A 19,595-nucleotide genomic window follows, 5' to 3' on the forward strand; every position below is an offset into this window, starting at 1 on the left:
GCAGTTGAGTAAGCAATTAAAGATTCTGCTGGAGTTGGAGAAACAATAAGCAACAAAGGTTTGTCACTTGTCATACCATACATTGCTGATCCTGTCTGTTCCCCCAACAGCCAAACCATCGAGCACATCATTAAACTGGTAGAGCAGCGCGGCAGCGATGTCTGGTGGACCCTCCCCCCTGCACAGCTGCTCCCAGAGGACGTCATAGCGCAGGTAAACTGCCTGTGCTGAAATGTGCATGACTCTTGGAGACGAAGGTGACTTTAAGCAATTGTGTTGGAAAGCTCATGGGTTTGCTTTCCAGAATTAGAAGCAGATGCAGTTTAGAAGTAAACAAGTAAACATGTTTACTTGCAGTTGAAGCATAGTTTGTAACACAGCAGTGGAAGGTGGGGCATTCTAACCTCAGTGGGACACTGCTGTGCACGCTGTATTGGGTGACTAAGCAGATGGTACCACAAGGAAAGCCTCTCCTGTTGGCACGGCAGGGCTGTGTAGGCTCTGACACAGTGGTCCCCGCTGGTGTCCTCTGTCAGCATCTTACTACACCAGTTGCCATGTCATCATGTGGCCATTCAGTTTCCATGCTACCACAGGAGTTGTGTGCAGCTGTGAAGTGCGTTTTAACATTTCTTTTTAAAATGTGGATTAATGATTGTATTTCACTCTGTTAAAACTTCTGGAGCATTTGCTGTGTGTGGTGGCCACTGAGTCATTTGCTGTGCATGGTGGCCGCCGAGTGGAGCACCACTGTGCGTGGTGGCCGCTGAGTGGAGCACTGCTGTGTGTGGTGGCTGCTGAGTAGAGCGCTGCTGTGCGTGGTGGCCTCTGAGTGGAGCACCACTGTGCGTGGTGGCCGCTGAGTGGAGCACCGCTGTGCATGGTGGCTGCTGAGTGGAGCACCACTGTGCGTGGTGGCCTCTGAGTGGAGCACCACTGTGCGTGGTGGCCGCTGAGTGGAGCACCACTGTGCGTGGTGGCCGCTGAGTGGAGCACCGCTGTGCATGGTGGCCGCTGAGTGGAGCACCGCTGTGCATGGTGGCTGCTGAGTGGAGCACCACTGTGTGTGGTGTCTGCTGAGTCATTTGCTGTGCATAGTGGCCGCTGAGTCAAGCCCTTTGCTGTCTCCCTAGGCCGGTGGCCCAGATGCTTTGGAATACCAGCCAGGGCAGGACATTCTGGACATCTGGTTTGACAGTGGAGCTTCATGGTCTTGTGTTCTTCCGGGTAATTTTCTTTTTCTTGTTTGTTTGTTTGATTTTCAAGTCAGTGTTTCTCTGTGTAGCCCTGGCTGTCCTGGAACTCATTTTGTAGACCAGGCTGGCCTTAAACTCAAAGAGAGCTATCTGCCTCTGCCTCCCATGTGCTGGGCTCAAAGGCATATGCCACCATAACTGGCTCAATTTCTTTCTTTCTTTCTTTCTTTCTTTCTTTCTTTCTTTCTTTCTTTTTTTTTTTTTTAATATTTTACTATTTCTCTGTGCATGCACCTGTACATTGGTGTGTGCATGTGAGTGCATGTGCTCATGCAGATGACAGGGCACTGTCTCCCCTGGAGCTGCAGTTACAGGCAGTTCTTAGCCACCCAGTATGGGTGCTGGGAACAGAGTTCTGGTCCTCTGGAAAAGCAGCAGGAATTCTAACCCTGGGGACCCAGCTAGCTCCTCCTTCAGGTGATCTCTAAAATTAGGTTATAAGCCAGTTAAGCTTTGAGGGCTGGCAATGTGGCTTAGCAGGTAGAGGTGCTTGCCACACAAGCCTGGAGCCCACACAAGGTTGAAGGAGAGTCCTGTCTCTATAGACTTGTCCTCTGAGGTCACTTGTGCACTGTGTACACACACTGAGACACATGCACAACAACAATAATAGTTTTGAAAATACAGAACTGTTACTTAGAAAAGATCTTCGACCATAAACTTTGTGGGGGCTGTTGTTTTTTTATAGGGTCCACTCAGATCCAACACAACTCAAACACCAGGACCAGGCAGAGATAACAAAATCTTATTGTAATCAAGATGCTACTGATTGGTCAGGACTGCAGAACAGACTCGGGAGCTGAACTGCAACCTAGAGCCAGAATGTTACAGACCTTTTAAGTTTGAAAACCACAAGCATCTGTGCCAAGTTACAGTTAAATTTTCCTCCAATCAGGATTTAGGGGTAGGGGCTTTCCTTATGTGGTTGATCTATGTTAGTTGATACAGAGTGTATATTTTACAGTCCAACCAATCAAATCCATTGTTCTTTTGTGGTCAGGAACAGTCATTGTGTTTTGGGGAGCAAAAGATGAATAACGGAGGTTGGAGAGATGGCTCAGAGGTTAAGAGCACTGACTGCTCTTCCAGAGGACCTGCGTTCAATTCCCAGCAACCGCATGGTGGCTCACAACCATCTATAATGTGACCTGATGCCATCTTCTGGCCTGCAGCTGACATGCAGACAGAGCACTATATACATAATAATAAATAAATCTTGGGGGAAAAACAATGAATAACGGACGCTGGTCAGCTACTGGGGAGCCCCGGATCCCCTAGAGCCTAGGAACTCAACTCACCATAGGATTGAAATGGAGCCTGACAACGTAATGGCAGTACTTAGGACAAGTTTCTTTTGCTTGTTCCCAACAGTCTGTTTTTTCTTGACTTGGAAGAGTCTCTGTTTTAGCGTTTCTATTGCTGTGAAGAGACACCATGACCACAGCAACACATAGAAAAGAAAGCATTTCATTGGGCTGGCTAACAGTTTCTACGGTTTGGTCCATATTATCACTATGGTGTGAAGCATGGTTGCCGGCAGGTAGACACGGTGCTGGAGAGGCTGCTGAGAGCTCTGTCCTGGGAGAGAAACCGTGTCTGGCGTGGGCTTTTGTACCCTCAAAGCCCACGCCCAGTTACACACTTCCTCAGTCAAGGCCACTCCCTGGTGACTAAGCATCCAGCTATAGGAGCCTGTGGGAGCCACTCTTATTCAGAGCACCCCAGTCTGCCACAGTCCAGATCTGGACAGGCCTGGGAGATCCTTTAGTCCAGTGACTTCCCAACATATTCTTTTGTTTGTTTTTGTTTTTTGAGACAAGGTTTCTCTATGTAGACCTGGCTGTCCTGGAACTCACTATGTAGACCAGAGATCTGCCTGCCTCTGCCTCCTGACTGCTGGGATTTTTTTTTTTTGAGGTGAAATTTTATTTAGAATTGTACTATATAAGATTAGATGGGAATTTTTAGCCAGTTTGGTGGTCTGTGCCTGTAGTCCCAGCACTTGGGAGGCTGAAGCAAGAGGATCATGAATTTGAGGATAGTGTGGGCTACATAGGACACCCTAGCTCTAAAAATTCCACCAAAAAGGTAAAGGGCTTTTCGTTGTTGTTTATGCCCTCCCCACCTTCACCGGAGGAAGTTCCTTCTCTTTGACCTTCTTGGCATCCCCAAGGTGCCCAGTTTGGAAACCACTGACTTAACATGACCACACTATTTTTCACAAGAGGTCAAGTTAGAACCAGGACACAGTGGTCACGTGGTTAATAGTGTCAGCACGCACATGTGGCCCTGTGCTTTCCAGCGCCCATTCTTCCACACGAGTGTACCTAACCACCCAGCTTACTGACATATCACACTTTCAGTTAGGTAAGGTTTTGACTCGTTGCTGGAGAGAAAGGGGAGAGCGTGCTCAAGAATCAGAAGGGAGGGGTGCTGCAGAGATGGCTCAGAGGTTAAAGGCACTGACTGCTCCTCCAGAGGTCCTCAGTTCTATTCCCAGCTACCACATGGGGGCTCACAACCATCTATAATGAGATCTGACGTCCTCTTCTGCCCTGCAGATGTGCGAAATAAATAATAAATCTAAAACAAAAAACAAAACAAAAAGAATCAGGAACTGTGTGCAGACATGTTAGAAGCCAGGTCCTGGAGGATCCCAAGCAAAGACTTAGACAGTGCAGTGAGCTTAGAGTCAGGTAGGACCCACCATCTGCCAACAGCCCGCTGTGAGTCAGCATGTCTCCTGCTTTCTAAAAGGAGAGCAGTGCACACAGCTCCTCTGCAGCTGGCCGTTAAGGGACTGGAGGGAGTCACCTTCAGGTTTCATGTGGAATAAGTGTGAGGCCTGAGGCCTCTCTGTGGGGATTGTGGCAGTAGGGTCCTGGCAGGTAATGTGGAGTCTTCCTTTGGACCTTTCAGTTCAGGCAGTTTGAAAGTCAAATACATAAATTCATGCTTATCCACTAAGATGGATACTGGCTAAATAGATGTTAATTTTAAAAAACTGTTCAATATGAATTTTTGCTATTCCTAATTCTGTTACCCTGGACACATGGAAGGACAGTGTTGCAGGGTTAGGTGCTGAGCTCGCGTACGTTCACAGACAGGGTAGGTGAGCAGCACAACATGTGGTAGGTCAGAGCAGGAGAAAGCATTTTCTGCTGGCACGTGTCTGACAGTCTCCCAGCCTCAGGGCCGAGGGTGTCATGTGCACAGTGGTCCTGTGGTGTAGGATGGCGCTCGTTCACGGCTGGCCTCGCAGCAAAGCTACTGACTCATACTCTCCTCTTAGTGCCACACATGGCTTCCGTGACCAGGCATGGCAAAGGTGAAAAGCATGCTGGGCCTTGGGTGGATGAAACTGGTGGAGGCACACCTGCCTGCCACATGACTTCATGCATGCTTGGCATGCTCTCCACCACACAGCCAGCCTCCATCGTGTGGATATCTGTGATCACATGGGTTTGAGTGCAGACAGCACTGTCATGTTGGCTACCCTAACGCTCTGACACACGCTTGGCTGTATTTTCCTGTTCTGTATTTTCCTGTTTTCTGTTTTGTGTTGATTTCAGGCACCGAGCAGAGGGCAGATCTGTACTTGGAGGGCAAGGACCAGCTGGGGGGCTGGTTCCAGTCTTCCTTACTAACAAGTGCAGCCACGAGGACAAAAGCACCTTTCAAGTAAGTGCTCACTCTGCGCAAAGTGAGCCTGCTTTGATGATCCTGAGTGCCAGCCAGGTGGGGCACGCTGGGAACACACTGGGGACACGCTGGGGACATAGGTTCACAAGCCAGCCATTGGTAAACTGGAATGCTATTCTTCCTGTTTCTGGGGTGAGAGTGTCACTGAGTCAAGGTTGTCCAGAGAAAGAGGTGCATATGGTGGGTGCGGCAAGGGTGAGCAACAGTGGGGTCACCTGTTGTGTTAGGCACAGTTTGTAAGGAAGTTCCACGCTCTCCTCTTGTATATGGTGATACATGCTGCAGTCCAAGCACTCTGGAGGCAGAGTTGGGAGGACCTCAAGGTCAGGATTAGCCTAGGCCATGTGCAAACCCTGTCCCCCAAAGAACAACAGAAAGCAAATCAATACAGGAAAAAAAGGAAAAGGGAGAGACAGAACAGTGTGAGGTGCCTGCCACGCAGAGCAGATTGCACCTCCTGGAAGATGAGATGAGTTGGCTGGGCAAACATTGTAAGGCAGCGTTTTCAGCTGGGTGGAGATCCTCACGCTGCAGGGAAGGACACTGGGCGGGTGAGAGCAGGCAGCCTGAGCTCCTCTCCTGTCGGTGGAGTACTGACAGTTGCTCGTTCCTGCACTGCGGAAAGACTGTTACGGTAGCCTAACGGTTTGCTCTGCTACACTTCTGGCCCACCTGGCCCATCTCTGTGTCACTGTTAAGCCAGCCAGGGCAGTAAGCACTGCTGTCCTTAAGTTGCCTTACTGAAGTTAGTTTTAAGGAGGTGCTTTGCGCTGCTCTTTGTCTTGTTGGTCTATATTAATCAGTGTCTGTCCGTCAGGCTGGGAAATGCCCGTGCACAGAACATAGAACACCTGTGTCTAAGTGGCGGGCTCCTGTCAACAGCCTGGTTCATGAATGCTGGAAACGGCCCTTAAGAAGCACTCACCCATAGTCTGTCAAGACATACTCAGTGATGTTATTCATCTTCCTCAGGACAGTGATGGTTCATGGATTTACTCTCGGAGAAAAAGGAGAGAAGATGTCCAAGTCCCTCGGGAATGTCATTAATCCCGACACTGTCATCAATGGAGGAGAAGTAAGTGTCTGACTAGGACGCATTCTCATTTTGTTGTCAGGCTCTTGTTACCTTGGTGTGAGTAAACACAAAATTTGAACTGTGTCTCACAGGATGTGCCAGGGATGGTGGCATAGGTACTTGGGAGGCAGAGACATGAGGCTTGTTTGAGCCCAGGAACTCAGGGCCAAGAATAGCAGGTGGCTTCCTATAATACTTTAAACCTAAACTTGTGTGTAGAGGCCTCAAGGTGTCAGGTTTTTATTACGTGAAACTGCAGTTTTATAATTAAATGGAAACTTGGGAGAAAAAAAATAAGATTGTGAATTCTGAGTGCACATGATTATATTCTTAGGATGTACACACTTTAAAGTCAGAATGGCCATCAGATCTGTGGCTACTGATAGTTGGGGGGGCAGGCTCGAGTTGCTTTCAGAGAGATCCATGGTGTGTGTAACCTTGCCCCATGGCTTTCACCGCCCCTCCTGTCATCACTGGGTTGCTAGGAGGTAAGGAAAGGAAATTGCTCTGCCTTCCCCTATCTCCGGGCCCCTTTGCAGGTGCTGTGTGTTTGGCCCAGATGGCCTGGGTGCCAGGGCAAGCCTGGGCTCTCCCATCAGTCTTGGACAGGACCATCTCGCTAGCCTACTTTGTGGTTGGTGTTTCAGGACTGTGCTTACACAGTCTGCATTTACAGTCTCCAGTTTCTGAAGGGGAATGTCACCAAAAGCCTTCATTTCTTCAACTGAAATAAATCAGAGGCCATTCTCTGACATGTTGTTTTTCAATGGACAGGATGACAGCAGAGAGCCTCCCTACGGAGCTGACGTCCTGCGCTGGTGGATAGCTGAGGCCAATGTCTTCACTGAAGTGGCCATTGGCCCCTCTGCACTCGGTGCTGCCAGAGAGGACATCAACAAGGTCAGCCCTTCTCAGTAAAAAGTTTGAGACATACATGAAAACAAACTACATGTCACCATTTTTAAATACCTGTGTTAATTTGTTTAGGATAATAACACTAAGACATGTACGTGTCTTTATATTTGATTAATGTATAGACTATATCATAAGCTAATGTAAAATTATATTTTCTATACTTTATATACCCACTGACTTTGCAAGCTAGATCCATTTATCTTTTTCCTTGTGAAGCAGATGAAATAGCATCTACCCATCTGTGAATAAACATATGCGCAAGACAGGTTAGGGGAAGGTGGCTTATTCTGAAGTGAGTTAATGAAAAACTCGGCCAGTGTTAATTTCTTTATAAAATTGGGTGTTAGAATGAAGGTTCATTTATGCCTTTTCAGTCTCAGCATTAAGAAAGCAACAGAAGTTTTTAAAAAAATGAACAGTTATAAATTAACTTTGTTGAAACTGAAAAACCTCATGACTTGTCTTTAACTGTGTACTTTCTCTTACTGTGAATAGCTTAGAAACACACTCCGCTTTCTCTTGGGAAATATGGCTGGATTTAACCCAGAGACGGACTCTGTTCCTGTCAAAAATATGTACGTCATAGACCAGTATATGCTGCACTTAATTCAGGATTTTGCGACAAAGGTCAGTGTACTGTAGTAGGCTTTGACAAATGGCAACATCAGCACTTTCCCTTAACTTTTAGTGGATGAAACTCGCTAGAAATAAATAGTACCTTGTGTACCCCAGAAAGTACAATGGTGAAAGTGAGGTGAAGTGGTTTCACGTCTTGTGTGTATGTGTGCGTGTGTGCATGCCTGTGTGTCCATGCATGTGTGTGTATGCCTGCATGTGTGTGCGAGCATGTGTTTGTCTGCATGCATGCCTGTGTGCACACACCCGAGTTCACATGCTGAGGCTGGAGACTGCAATGGGAGTTGGGTCTCCTTCCACCCTTGTGTCCCAGACATCCCACTTAGGCTGGCAGCTTTACCTGCAGATGTCCCCTTGCCCCTTCCCAAGCCTCTTAGACCACCTCGTGCTGAGCGCCACAGGAGCCCACTCCCCCTCATAGCAGGCTTCCCCTCCAGGCCATTGCATGTCGACAAGGAGTAGCACGGCACTGTTTTGGCAGCTGTGCCCCACAGGATGTGGATGACTCTTGACTCCTTGCTCCTTTGTATTCTGTGTGTGTTGCTGAGGTTTCACAGCTCTGTGCCTCTCAGGGTTTCCTTGTGAGAATCTGACCTTGACATTCACTGTTGGCCTCAGTAGCTGCCTAGAGCCTCCATGGCCCTGTAACTCTTGCATTTTGTGTGCCTGAGAAACCAGCACCATGAACAAGAGCCACTGTCAACTCAAAGTGTCACCTGCCCTCTTCTGCCACAGCTTAGCTGCTTTTGAGTGTTTGTTGGTAGAACCTAACTAAGAGAACACTTCCCTACATAGTTGATTTTGAGCAGGGAACCTCTTCAATAGGATTCTAAGTTCAGCCTCTTTCCTTTCAAATGAAATTATGATTAATAAATCAGAGCCTTCGGTGGCTGGGGTTGTGATCTCAGGATACCTTTATGCTGACCCAGGGAGGCCATGGCTTTAACAGTTCCAGCTGCTGCTCTCTGCACCTGCTTTATCTGTGTCTTGACGCTTGCTCAGGTGCCTTTCCTCACCAGCTGCACATTTTTACTCCCATGTGCTCTGTCAGGGGGGTGCTAACAGCAGTAACTATGCACAGCATGGATGCTGTACTGTCTTGAAGTTTCCTCTGGTAGATAACTTTTTCCATTACTTTTGAATTTAGTCTCACTCAGATTACCAGGACAGGGACTGGGAAGATGGCGCAGCAGTTAAGAGCATGGGCTGCTCTTTCAGAGGACCTGAGTTTGATTGCCAGCACCCACACGGTGGTGCATCGCCACCTGTAACTCAGTTCCGGGGGCCTCATTCCCTCTTCTGGCCTCTGCAGGCACCAGCCACACAAGTGGTGCACAGACATACACACAGACAAAACACCAGTAGGTAAAATGAAACATGTTTTAAGAAGTCACTAAGACAAAAATGGAGGCATCAGATTATAACAGGGATGAGCTCTAGCCAGGCTCCAGCAGGCCATCTCTGTTGTCCTCCTTTTCTTGCTGTTCTGGCCTTCCAGACTCCCTCCACAGTGGCTCATCAAGTACTCCAAGGCTTCCCAAGCCCCCAGCTCTAGCTCTTCCACATTCCTGCCACAAACCTTTGCAAAGACCCATGAGCCAGACTAGCTCCCTCACAGCCCTGAGCCAGACTAGCTCCCTCACAGCCCTGAGCCAGACTAGCTCCCTCACAGCCCTGAGCCAGACTAGCTCCCTCACAGCCCTGAGCCAGACTAGCTCTCTCACAGCCCTGAGCCAGACTAGCTCCCTCACAGCCCTGAGCCAGACTAGCTCCCTCACAGCCCTGAGCCAGAATAGCTCCCTCACAGCCCTGAGCCAGACTAGCTCTCACAGCCCTGAGCCAGACTCTGTATCGGCTACTTCTCTTTTCTGACTAATCCCAGACAGCAACTCTAGGAAGAGTTCATCTGCATCTAGTTGTCATGGTTGGGGGTATGGTACAGTACACAAGTGGCTGTCCAAGAACTCGTGAGTCCTGAGGGATCTCATCCAGGTTATCAGACTTTATTTTGATTCACAGCTTAAGAAGAGATACAGGCCAGGTGTGGTAGTGCACGCCTTTAATCCCAGCACTCTGGAGGCAGAGGCAGGTGGATCACTGTGAGTTGGAGGCCAGCTCAGTCTACAAAAAGAGTTCCTGGACAGCCAAGGCTACACAGAGAAACCCTGCCTGGAAAAACAAAACAAACAAACACAAAAAAAAAAAAAAAAAAAAAAAAAAAAAAAAAGAAAGAAAGAAACAAAGAAAAGAAAAAGAAAAAAAAAAGATAGTTTGTCATGTCTGGAAAGACATGGTGCCAGGGGCATAGGTTATCAGTCACATTGTATCCACAGTCAGGAAGCAGTGCTGATCCACTCGTTCCTCCTTTGTATTCAGCCCAGGACCCCTGCTCAGGGTGGTGCGGTCATGTCCAGGACCCCTGCCCGGGGTGGTGCGGTCATGTCCAGGACCCCTGCCCGGGGTGGTGCGGTCATGTCCAGGGTGGTCTTTCTTCTTCACTTAAACCCATCTGGAAACACAGTCATGGAAGCCCCAATGTTTATTTGTTAAGTGTTCTAAATCCTGTCCAGTTGACAAGGTAAACCAAAATTGGGCATTGTTACTTCAGTGTACCCTATGTCAGAGGCATACCTGCACATTTTCAATCAGTTAAAAAAGTGAATATGTGAGGAAACATTAACGAGTGGCTGGCATCTTCCATTGTTTGCTGTTTTGAAAATGACTTGATTTGGGCAGTGAGATGACTCGATTGATAAAGGCATTTGCCCCAGCCAATCAACAGTATTCAAAATTTCAAGGCCAAGTTTTATAAAAGGAAAATGCAGAGTTTACCCCAATGCCAGTCTGCTTCAGAGATCCTGGCTCCACCTTGACGCCTAAATTACAGGCATTGCCAGAGGGCCACCATGCCTCCCCTGTACTCTGTGCGTTTCGGTGGTCCACACTGGTTCTCGTGCCTGTTCGGCAAGCGTGGCTGCTGAGCCATCTCTCCTGAGTTTGTTTGGCCTTGACCTTGCTTCTGTTTTCACTGCTCATCGCAGCTTCCACATTCATCCCTCTTTGTTCTCTAGATTACTGAATCGTACAAACAGTATGATTTTGGGAAAGTGGTCAGGCTGTTAAAAGCATTCTACACCAGAGAACTCTCCAGCTTTTACTTCAGCATAGTCAAAGACAGGTGAGTGTGCCTAACCATGTGCTCCTCAGTAGGGATATTTGAGCATCTCTCACCAGCGTACAGGACGCAGTGGCCAAAGTGGGCAGCTAGGCAGTAATTACAGCTGGGATCGGGAGTCAAGCCAGAGTATCAGTTGTGCCCTACTACTTCCTAGCTTCATATCTGGAGCAACTCAGAGGGTGATCTCAGTGTATCTGAAAAGTGAGGAGGATGATACCCACCCTTCTAATCCCAGGACCGAGGGGCAGGGGCAGGAGGGTCTCTGAGTTCAAGAGCATCCTATTTTACAAGGAGCGGTCCATGCTAGGTCAGCCAGGACTACACAGTGAGACTGTCAAAACAGAGAGCCTCTCATGTGCTCGGTGCCCATTTACAGTGAGTTACAGCTGCTGGTAGGGCAACGCCCTGCTGTCCTTGAGGGCAGACCCAGGACTAGCCAGGCAGTTCTGCAAGGACACTGGCTTTCACGGTGCACCCATGTGCAGGTGAAGGTGCTGGCTTGGTGACTAGTCTATGAGCTGTCAACCCCAGCCTGCCACATGGCACCTCAGCAGTCTTGGCATAGGATTTACCACTTGTACTTTTTCCCTGAAAAGCCCAGCGGCACCAGGCATTTCACGTTATCAGTTACCTTACTAGTCCTGCGCAAAGACGGGTCTGGACTGTCAACATCCACAGCTGGATACAGTATGAGGAGATGAGAGTAAGAGGCGGATGACAAGTTGTCCAAAACCAGTATGGAGTAGATGGAGTTTCCGCAGTAGGAGCCAACGGTGGAGCAATGGCAGTTGCTGAGCAAGCCTTTCTTTCAGGCTTTACTGTGAAAGCGAGAAGGATCCCAAGAGGCGTTCCTGTCAGACCGCACTGGCAGAAATTTTGGACGTGTTGGTCCGTTCTTTTGCCCCCATTCTTCCTCACTTGGCAGAAGAGGTGTTCCAGCACATCCCCTATGTGAAAGGTGAGGAGCACTATTCCCTGCATAGGAAGGAGTGTGCAGGGGGTTGACTGTGGGCTTTGTAAGCTTCCCATGGTGCACTGCAGTGCCGCTCTGATGAGGTTCCCTCAGCCTGTGTGCCTTCTCACACAGGTGTTAGCACAGCTGTCTCTAGTGCCTTCAGATATGTATGAAGCACTTGACAATATGAAGTCACTTTTGCTTCATGTGTTTATAATGTTCCAAAATGTATTTTAAGCTTAATTTAAAAATAAATAGTGCTTCTAATGTATACTTTTATGTTAGCTTTTCCTCTTATGATTTTATTTTCATAGAAAACTAGAAAGATAGAAAACTAGGGATGGTGGGTAGAGGGTCATCCATAGCCTCACAAGCATGGAAAACCACTGTTTCCCCTGGAACACAACTCAAGCTCATGGTTCTGCTTTGCTTTGAGTTTTTCTTTCTTTTTTTTTAAAGATTAATTTGTTATGTATATAGTATTCTGCATGCATGTATGCTTGCACGCCAGAAGAGGGCACCAGATTTCATTATGGATGGTTGCTGGGGCTTAAACTCAGGACCTTTGGAAGAACATCCAGTACTCTTAACCTCTGAGCCATCTTTCCAGCCCATGCTTTGAGATTTTTATGTTTATGTGTTTATAATGTGTAAAGGGAACTTTGTGGATCCTGGGAACATCAAACTGGTTTAATGAATGAACTTCATGTCATAGATTTTTCACATCCTTTACTTTCCTTTAAACAGCTTATATGCTGTCTAGACTATATAAACTTGGTTTCTTTCTTTCTTTCTTTCTTTTTTTAAAAGAACCTAAGAGTGTTTTTCGCACTGGCTGGATTAACACAAGCTCCATCTGGAAGAAACCAGGCCTGGAGGAGGCAGTGGAGAGTGCCTGTGCCATGCGAGATTCCTTTCTTGGCAGCATCCCTGGCAAAAATGCTGCTGAGTATGAGGTTATCATAGTGATTGAACCAGGGCTCCTATTTGAGATCATGGAGGTAAGCGTAGTGGGTGGAGTGACGTGTGGATGGAGGAATGCTAAATCGCTACCATCTGAAATGGTGGCAACATCAAAGCTTCATTTGAAATCTCTATTCTCCAATGTTTAATACCTTGTATTAATTTAGAAACTAAAATTTCAGTCTTAGAATACTGATCCTGACACTGATTGTTCCCTGCTCTGAACTTGGGACACATGCAGGGCTATTTAGGTCCTTGCCAGACATACCTGGCAGTAGTGTGAAAATACATGAAAACTGAGTTTTACTTGGTTTTGAAAATTTTGTCCACTTGGGTCACAGAGACAGAGCAAGCCAACACATATCTCAAAACTTTCATCATGTTTTAACTTCCACAAGTCACATCAGAGTTCCTTCTTGGGGACCTTAGGAACTGACTGGCCAAGTATCAGGATAGTAAGCCTAACACACTGACCTGAGCCTTGTCCCTAATTTAAATGCTTAAGAAAAGGACTGTCAGCGAGAATATATTTTTTTTAAGTTTTATTAGTACTAGTTTGGGGCTAGAGAGATGGCTCAGCAGTTACGAGCATTTCCTAATCTGGTGGAGGGCCCAGCACCCACTGGGTGGCTCACAACTACCTGTCCCTATGTTTTCAGGGGAGCCAACAGCCTCTTCTGGCCCTAGGTCTGTATGTTGGATGAATACATAGACACAGCAAGCACTCATGCACATAAAATACCTAAATCTTTAGAAATAAAAGGAACCTCCTCACTTTTAGCTGGTAAACTCGATTTAACAGAATCTTAACCCTCTGCTAATAGAGGAATCGTGATGTGGAAGGAGGCTATTACAAAATTGGCAGAGTTTTGGCTTCCCAGACAAGGGTTACTTAACCTCTTTGCCCATTGCAAAATAAGTATAATAAATACCACATAGATTGGAGTTTGGGGGAACATAGTTTTCAAACTGAAGCAAAGTGTATATACTCCAGTAAACAACTAAAACTGATGGTCAAATTTTAATTGAAACAGTAACTTTCACACACATTGCAGATGCTCCAAGCTGAGGAGACCTCTAGCACATCCCAGCTGAATGAGTTGATGATGGCCTCCCAGACAACACTGCTGTCCCAGGAGCCACGGGAGAGAGCTCAAGATGGGATTGAGCTCACGGGAACTTTCCTCATCAATCTAGAAGGTGAGAACAGTGAGTGGGGACTGAGTAACTGACGGCACTCCCAGCTTTCCATGGGACTGAGTTACTGTAAAGGCAAGAACACACTTGGAACAGTCTTTCTGTGACCAGTACACAGCTGCTGCCTGAGCCAGCTCTGGGCTGTGGGAACTGAAGCTGAGGCAGGAGAGTTCTTCTCACCCCAAGTAACTGTCACTGTGATGCCTGTGCGTCCTTCTCTTGTGCTCTGTCCTAGGATACATAGAGCCTAAAACTGCCCCCCCCCACGCGTCCTTTTATGCATATCTAAAATTAAAATACTATTTAGCCACTCTTCTAAAGGATTGGTAGATTTACTAGATTTATATCATAGGACTTTAGCGCATTGTCTACAGAGCTGTCACCTTGATTCATCTTCATTAATAGGAATAGTGGAGAAAAGTGTGGTTTCTTTTTGTAACTTGAGTTTTGAGCATTGCCATTGTCTTTTACATTCTAAGTTCCTGTTTTAAGAGTTGGGCATAGTGGTGCACACCCTTAGTCCCAGCACTGAAAGGCAGAGGCAGATGGATCTCTATGAGGGCAAGGCTACATAGACTGAGAAAAAAATCATGAGTCAACTGTGTAGCTGGGTCAAGAATGAAAGCATCACAGAACTCTGACTTGGTGAGAAGCAGTTGGTCTGAGCCATCTGGAGCTGTGTAGTCCTGTTTTGGTGTTCATGTTACAGGGCAAAACCTGGCCAATGTTAGGAAGGTGGGAGGGAGGGAGCCTTGAGGAATGGTGGTGTAAGTGTACTGACTGTGGAGCTGCTCTGTGTATTCTTTTTAGGTGGTGACATTCGTGAGGAGTCTTCATATAAAGTCATTGTCGTACCAACTACCAGAGAAAAGTGCCCTCGATGCTGGAAGCACACCGCTGAGACTGCAGATGCTCTCTGTCCTCGGTGTGCGGACGTCATTGGTGCAAAGTAGCTCTCTGATGTTAACGGTTCAGTGAGCGATAACCCTCCTCACAGTACTGACGGGGGGTGGATCGGAGCCCTAGAAAGAAACCCAAGGTGTAGGTAAGGAGTATAAGAGTAAACAGGAAAAGAGGGGAGCAAAACTCAGAAAATCAAAAGGAGTAATTCCTGTTACTACAGAAAAGAATAATGTGCGCACACACACACACACACACTATATATATATATATATATACACACACACACACACACTATATATATATATACACACACACAGAGACATAGATGTATAGCGGGCAGACACACACACACTCATGGACTTCTTCAAAGACAGACACTGGATATGGTTATTTCCAATGTGGCCAAGCAGAATGTTTTATATTTTATTAAAACTTTTTTTGACTCAGTATTTAAGTTCTATGATGTCTGAAAATAAAGGCATTCTGGGAAACTCCCAACTGATGATGGTGTAGTTATGGATAATGAGGTGTGTGATTCTGCAGGCAGAGTTATGTGCCCCTAAAAGGTGAAAAGGTGAAGTGAGTCAACTCATTCTGCCCACTAGCAAACATCAAGTTTCTAAAGCAGCAGGATTGTGAATGATGTACTGAAAAGAACATGACCAAATTTATTACTCAAGAGGGGAGAAATCTCTTTGTTCTTACATGTATGAATGTTGGGGAAATAGCATGAAAGGTGAAAATTTATTTCATTAATATACATTGGTTCACAATAATGAACAGACACAGGAAATAACATATATACAGAATTCACTACTTACAATACATTGACAGTAGATAAATAAAGAGCATTTTATAAACAATCCAAAACTGGATTGATCTTCCAGGGATGGCTAATTTACTAAGCAGAATCTAGCTGCCCAGCAAACGTGTCCCTGTGAGGTGAGAGGGCTGTCACCGTTGCTATAGTCCGTGTGCTATAGGATACTTATTTCTAAGTGAACACTATAATCGATGTAAGCTTATTGGCACTAAGTCTTAGTTTTCCATGATTTTAAATCACAAGTAATATTTTTAGAAGCTATTTAAATGTAGCAGGCTTTACACTGACTTTGGTGAACTTTTCTAAGTGTGAAGCATTGGGAAGCCTGGCGCTATGCACTGCTGCGTCTACACTGGTCCTGGCCCTTCCACTTCTGTATCTAAATACATCCGGGAACAGAGAAGGTAGGATTATTTAAACACTTTGATTAACAAGGTAAAAGTACGTAATTGTAAGGAAGAGAGGGGTTGTCTAGGGAAACACTACTGGTTACAGGCATGTGCCATGCCCTTGTTGTATGGACACCAGCCCTAGATCAGAACCCACTTTCTCTATTTGTGGCACTTCATTGTTAGAGAACGGATACATAGTGTTATTTTTCCTTTCTCATCAGAATTATCTTAAAAGCCCTTAGTAATGTAGTAGAGTGTTTTACTGCTTTTATTAAACAAACTCAGGATTTAGTTTTTAAATTCTATGTATTTTACATTTTTTGGATGATTAATCTAACTAGAAATTTAACAGTTTGTGTTCTGGCTCTCTTATGTGACTTATTAGTGTAAATTTAGCAAGTTTAATTCTCAAAAATTAATTCTCAAAAAACTGCAAGCCCCTCTCCCCTTCAAAACAAGTAATAGGATTGAGTAAAAAGACATTATCATTAGCAGTGCTTTCCTGGCAAGCTGCCCACTTCCTGTGCCTTCCAGAGTCCTGCAGAGGTCACGGGTAGAACGGGCCTCCCAAACTGTGTAGAGGATGGTGTTATGTCAGTCAAGCTCTGCTTACACAGGGCCACCTCAGGGACATCTGAAACATTTTTCTTTGAAGATATGAAAACAAACAGTTCACAGAATTAGTTTTAGCCAGTCACAGCCTTACTTAGATCTAACTTTTTAATGAAAAAAAAAATTCACATTTTGCTGGGGGGAGGGGGCACCTAACCCAAAAAAAGAATTCACATTTATATATGCTTAGATGTCACTTTAACTTGGAGTCCCTGAAGAACGTTCTCAACCTTCTAGTGGAGTTGACTTCTTCCCTCTACTAGAATGAGTCCTGTGAACAACGATGATCATGGCAGGCACCAGTAATTGCACTGTATGGCTACATTCCAGAGACAGCTGAACTGCAGCAGGAACTGGCTGATCCGCAGAGCGCAAAGCACTGCTGACAGGCCGGGTGAGGTGGGCTTATCACACACTTGGTTAGCACTTGGACTGCTCTAGGCACTACAGGGTACAGAACTAGTTGCAGTTTGTCTTTCTCTGCACCCAGCTGTGAGGTAGGGTTGCTAAGGCTGTGACAGCACAAAGTGTATTCTCTGTTCTGCTTCCAGGACAGGCAATATAACCAAGTCCCAGAAACAGAGATTTTTGAACACTTGGAAGAAAAATAAAGTTGGACTTTAAATATTTTAGAATCTTTGCTTTGTTTTTTTTTTTTTTTAACATGTCTTACAAGATAATACATTTTTACAGTTACCTGATTTGGATATAATTTTGGAACTTGACAAAATAGAGTAAATCTTAATTTACATTATAATTGACTTTGCTGCATCGTTCACATCTCTGATTCCCGATTCTGGCAAGAGCAGCAGGCCCGTGATCCTTCCCAGGTCCCTCTGGTGATCTCAAGCCTTTTCTCCTGTGACAGCAGCAGCAGCAGAGCCCTGGACAGGAAGTGGTCAGCACTGAGAGCTCCAGGTGGCATCCTGGAACAGGACCATCCATGAGGACATTTCTGCATGTGGTAAAGGGACGTGGGCTGCATCTCTAGCGTGCTGATGAACACATATATGAACACAATCCCCACAGGAGTCACTTGGGTATGAATTAGTACAGTAAGAACAAAATCTGCAAAGAATAACCAGTTACAATACCAAAGTTTAACAATAAAGCTGCTTATTTGAATGAAAAAATAAACAGTAAAGCATCTGCATCAATTACAGGATAGTTACTGTGTTTATATCTTATCTCCAGTCTCAACTGAAGAAGTGGAATTTAGCCAGGATTGCACTTTTTAAAAGTAATATATTTATTTTCTTATTATACAAAAACAAAAACACCTCCAAAAAGTTCCCAGTGTTACTGTGTAAAATGACATGCAGTGACTATGTAGTTCAGGACTGTAGACTACTGTCATAAAGTAGCCATGGCTTCCACAGCTTCAATGAGGTGTAAGGCGAGGCTGTACTGCCCATGTTTTTCTGGCAGGAGCTCCATCACTTTATGCACTAGTTTAGCTGTTGCTGCAATTGGCACATCAGTGTTTTGAAGATCTTGGGGGTTCTGCAAATGGGACACAAAAGCCATTAATTTGTTTCATGCAGCCAAACAGTAATTGTTACTGCCTTAGGCTTTACTATGGAAGTTCCCCAGGAACTTTTCTTCGGAAGCTTCTTTCTGTGAACTCCCTGGGGAAACCACCCATGATCCTGCTCCTGCTGTCCTGCACTCACCATTGCCTTCAGCCAGGTGCAGAGCGTGGGTGGGAGTCGGGCCAGCAGCTCCATGCCTTCTTTTGTCTGGGTGTGGAAAAGTGCATGAGCCAGCCTTTGCCCTGTCAGCACCAGCAGCTGAGATGCCAGGACTTCTTTGTCATGAACTTGCAGAATGGCCTGAGGATGAACATGGAGAAACAATACAGCAAGAGTGCGGCTCAGCCTGTCCCAGGGAGCTGCCAGTGAAGACACTACTTCTCCTCTCAGCATGACCACGTATCATGGAAAACTGAAATCTACCCTAGAATTCAAGCCCAAATCTTGCCATCAGAGAATTCCTTATTGCTACCTCAGTTTTCAGTTCAGCATGACAGTGCTGCCACCCTCTGATGGTGGCTGCTGAGCACTCTAGAGTGACCTTAGGCTTGGACAATAGCCAGCTGCCTCCTTATTGCTGACAGCCTCATTCCTGGCTGGTGAGTGGATGCCTACTCACCCTTATTCATTGCTTACGTGCTCCGGCAGCCACCCTGGCTTTCTGGCCTTGGACCTTGCCAAGCTGGTCGCCATCTTAGGACCTTTGTACTCCTCTGTTCTTCCATCTGAGGCTCTGTTCCACCAGTAGCTAGTTTGCTGCTTCTTGAGGTTGGTTCAGTCATCGCTCTCTCTCACCCGCTGAGGCTCCTGTTTATCCTATGGTTCTGGTTCCTTTCACTTCTTGGTACAGAACTGTGCATGCGTGTCTGTTCCAGCAGACACCAATCCACAAGGGCCTGCCCTGCTTTACTGCTCTATCCCTGTGTGAACCTGGCACCAGGCACAAATCTGGCCACAGCTTTCTATTCTTTTATTGCTGTTTTGAGCAGGGTCTCATTAGTCAGTTCATGTGTAGATGAGGATGACCTTAAAATTCTTACCATCCTACCTCTACATCCCAAGTTCACATACCATTCCATCCAACCATTTTAATATTCATTTACTGCCTCCTCCAGCTGTTTTATAACCTCCATCCCATGAACATCACAAGTCATTCTCACCTCCTCTCCCAAGAGGTCAGCTCCATGGTTGTACAGCTCTCCCACATAATGCCTTCGAATGACATCTTCGCTCACTTGAAGGTGATGGGCTAAATCCACAGCCAGGACTGGCCAGTTGTAGTCTTTGCTATGAGCGGTTGCTGCGTCTTCAGAGGGACCTTCGTCCTTGGTGACGGAGTGCTGAGCCTGGACAGCTGCACTGACAACTTTCAGTAAGAACTTGAAGACAGGAAGGCACAGCACTGCCTTGTCAGTACTTTTCATTTAAAAGTAGCCCAGCACTCGCTGTGTAAGCT

The 19,595-nt window shown here is 46.2% G+C and overlaps 2 protein-coding genes across 6 annotated transcripts in view; one reads left to right on the forward strand and one right to left on the reverse strand.

Annotated features, from left to right (window-relative positions):
* IARS2 (isoleucyl-tRNA synthetase 2, mitochondrial) overlaps positions 1-15,278 on the forward strand; it is a 42,311-nt gene extending 27,033 nt beyond the window's left edge. The window contains exons 13-23 of the mRNA XM_084785274.1: positions 111-213; positions 1,134-1,227; positions 4,829-4,937; positions 5,931-6,033; positions 6,808-6,933; positions 7,444-7,575; positions 10,656-10,762; positions 11,575-11,720; positions 12,528-12,718; positions 13,736-13,880; positions 14,688-15,278. Of these exons, the coding sequence (XP_084641400.1) occupies positions 111-213; positions 1,134-1,227; positions 4,829-4,937; positions 5,931-6,033; positions 6,808-6,933; positions 7,444-7,575; positions 10,656-10,762; positions 11,575-11,720; positions 12,528-12,718; positions 13,736-13,880; positions 14,688-14,830 (1,399 nt within the window). The 3' untranslated portion in view covers positions 14,831-15,278. The remainder of the gene's footprint in view (positions 1-110; positions 214-1,133; positions 1,228-4,828; positions 4,938-5,930; positions 6,034-6,807; positions 6,934-7,443; positions 7,576-10,655; positions 10,763-11,574; positions 11,721-12,527; positions 12,719-13,735; positions 13,881-14,687) is intronic.
* A 232-nt stretch (positions 15,279-15,510) lies between these two features.
* The window catches only part of RAB3GAP2 (RAB3 GTPase activating non-catalytic protein subunit 2), an 88,711-nt gene continuing 84,626 nt past the window's right edge, over positions 15,511-19,595 (reverse strand). For all 5 annotated transcript variants that reach the window (XM_084785222.1, XM_084785221.1, XM_084785224.1 and 2 more), the window contains 3 exons: positions 19,300-19,518; positions 18,281-18,439; positions 15,511-18,110 (listed from right to left, as the gene is read on the reverse strand). In XM_084785222.1, coding sequence (XP_084641348.1) covers positions 17,961-18,110; positions 18,281-18,439; positions 19,300-19,518 — 528 coding nt within the window. In that variant the 3' untranslated portion in view covers positions 15,511-17,960. The remainder of the gene's footprint in view (positions 18,111-18,280; positions 18,440-19,299; positions 19,519-19,595) is intronic.

Source organism: Acomys minous, assembly GCF_964271855.1.
Source record: "Acomys minous genome assembly, chromosome: 1".
NCBI lineage: Eukaryota > Metazoa > Chordata > Mammalia > Rodentia > Muridae > Acomys > Acomys minous.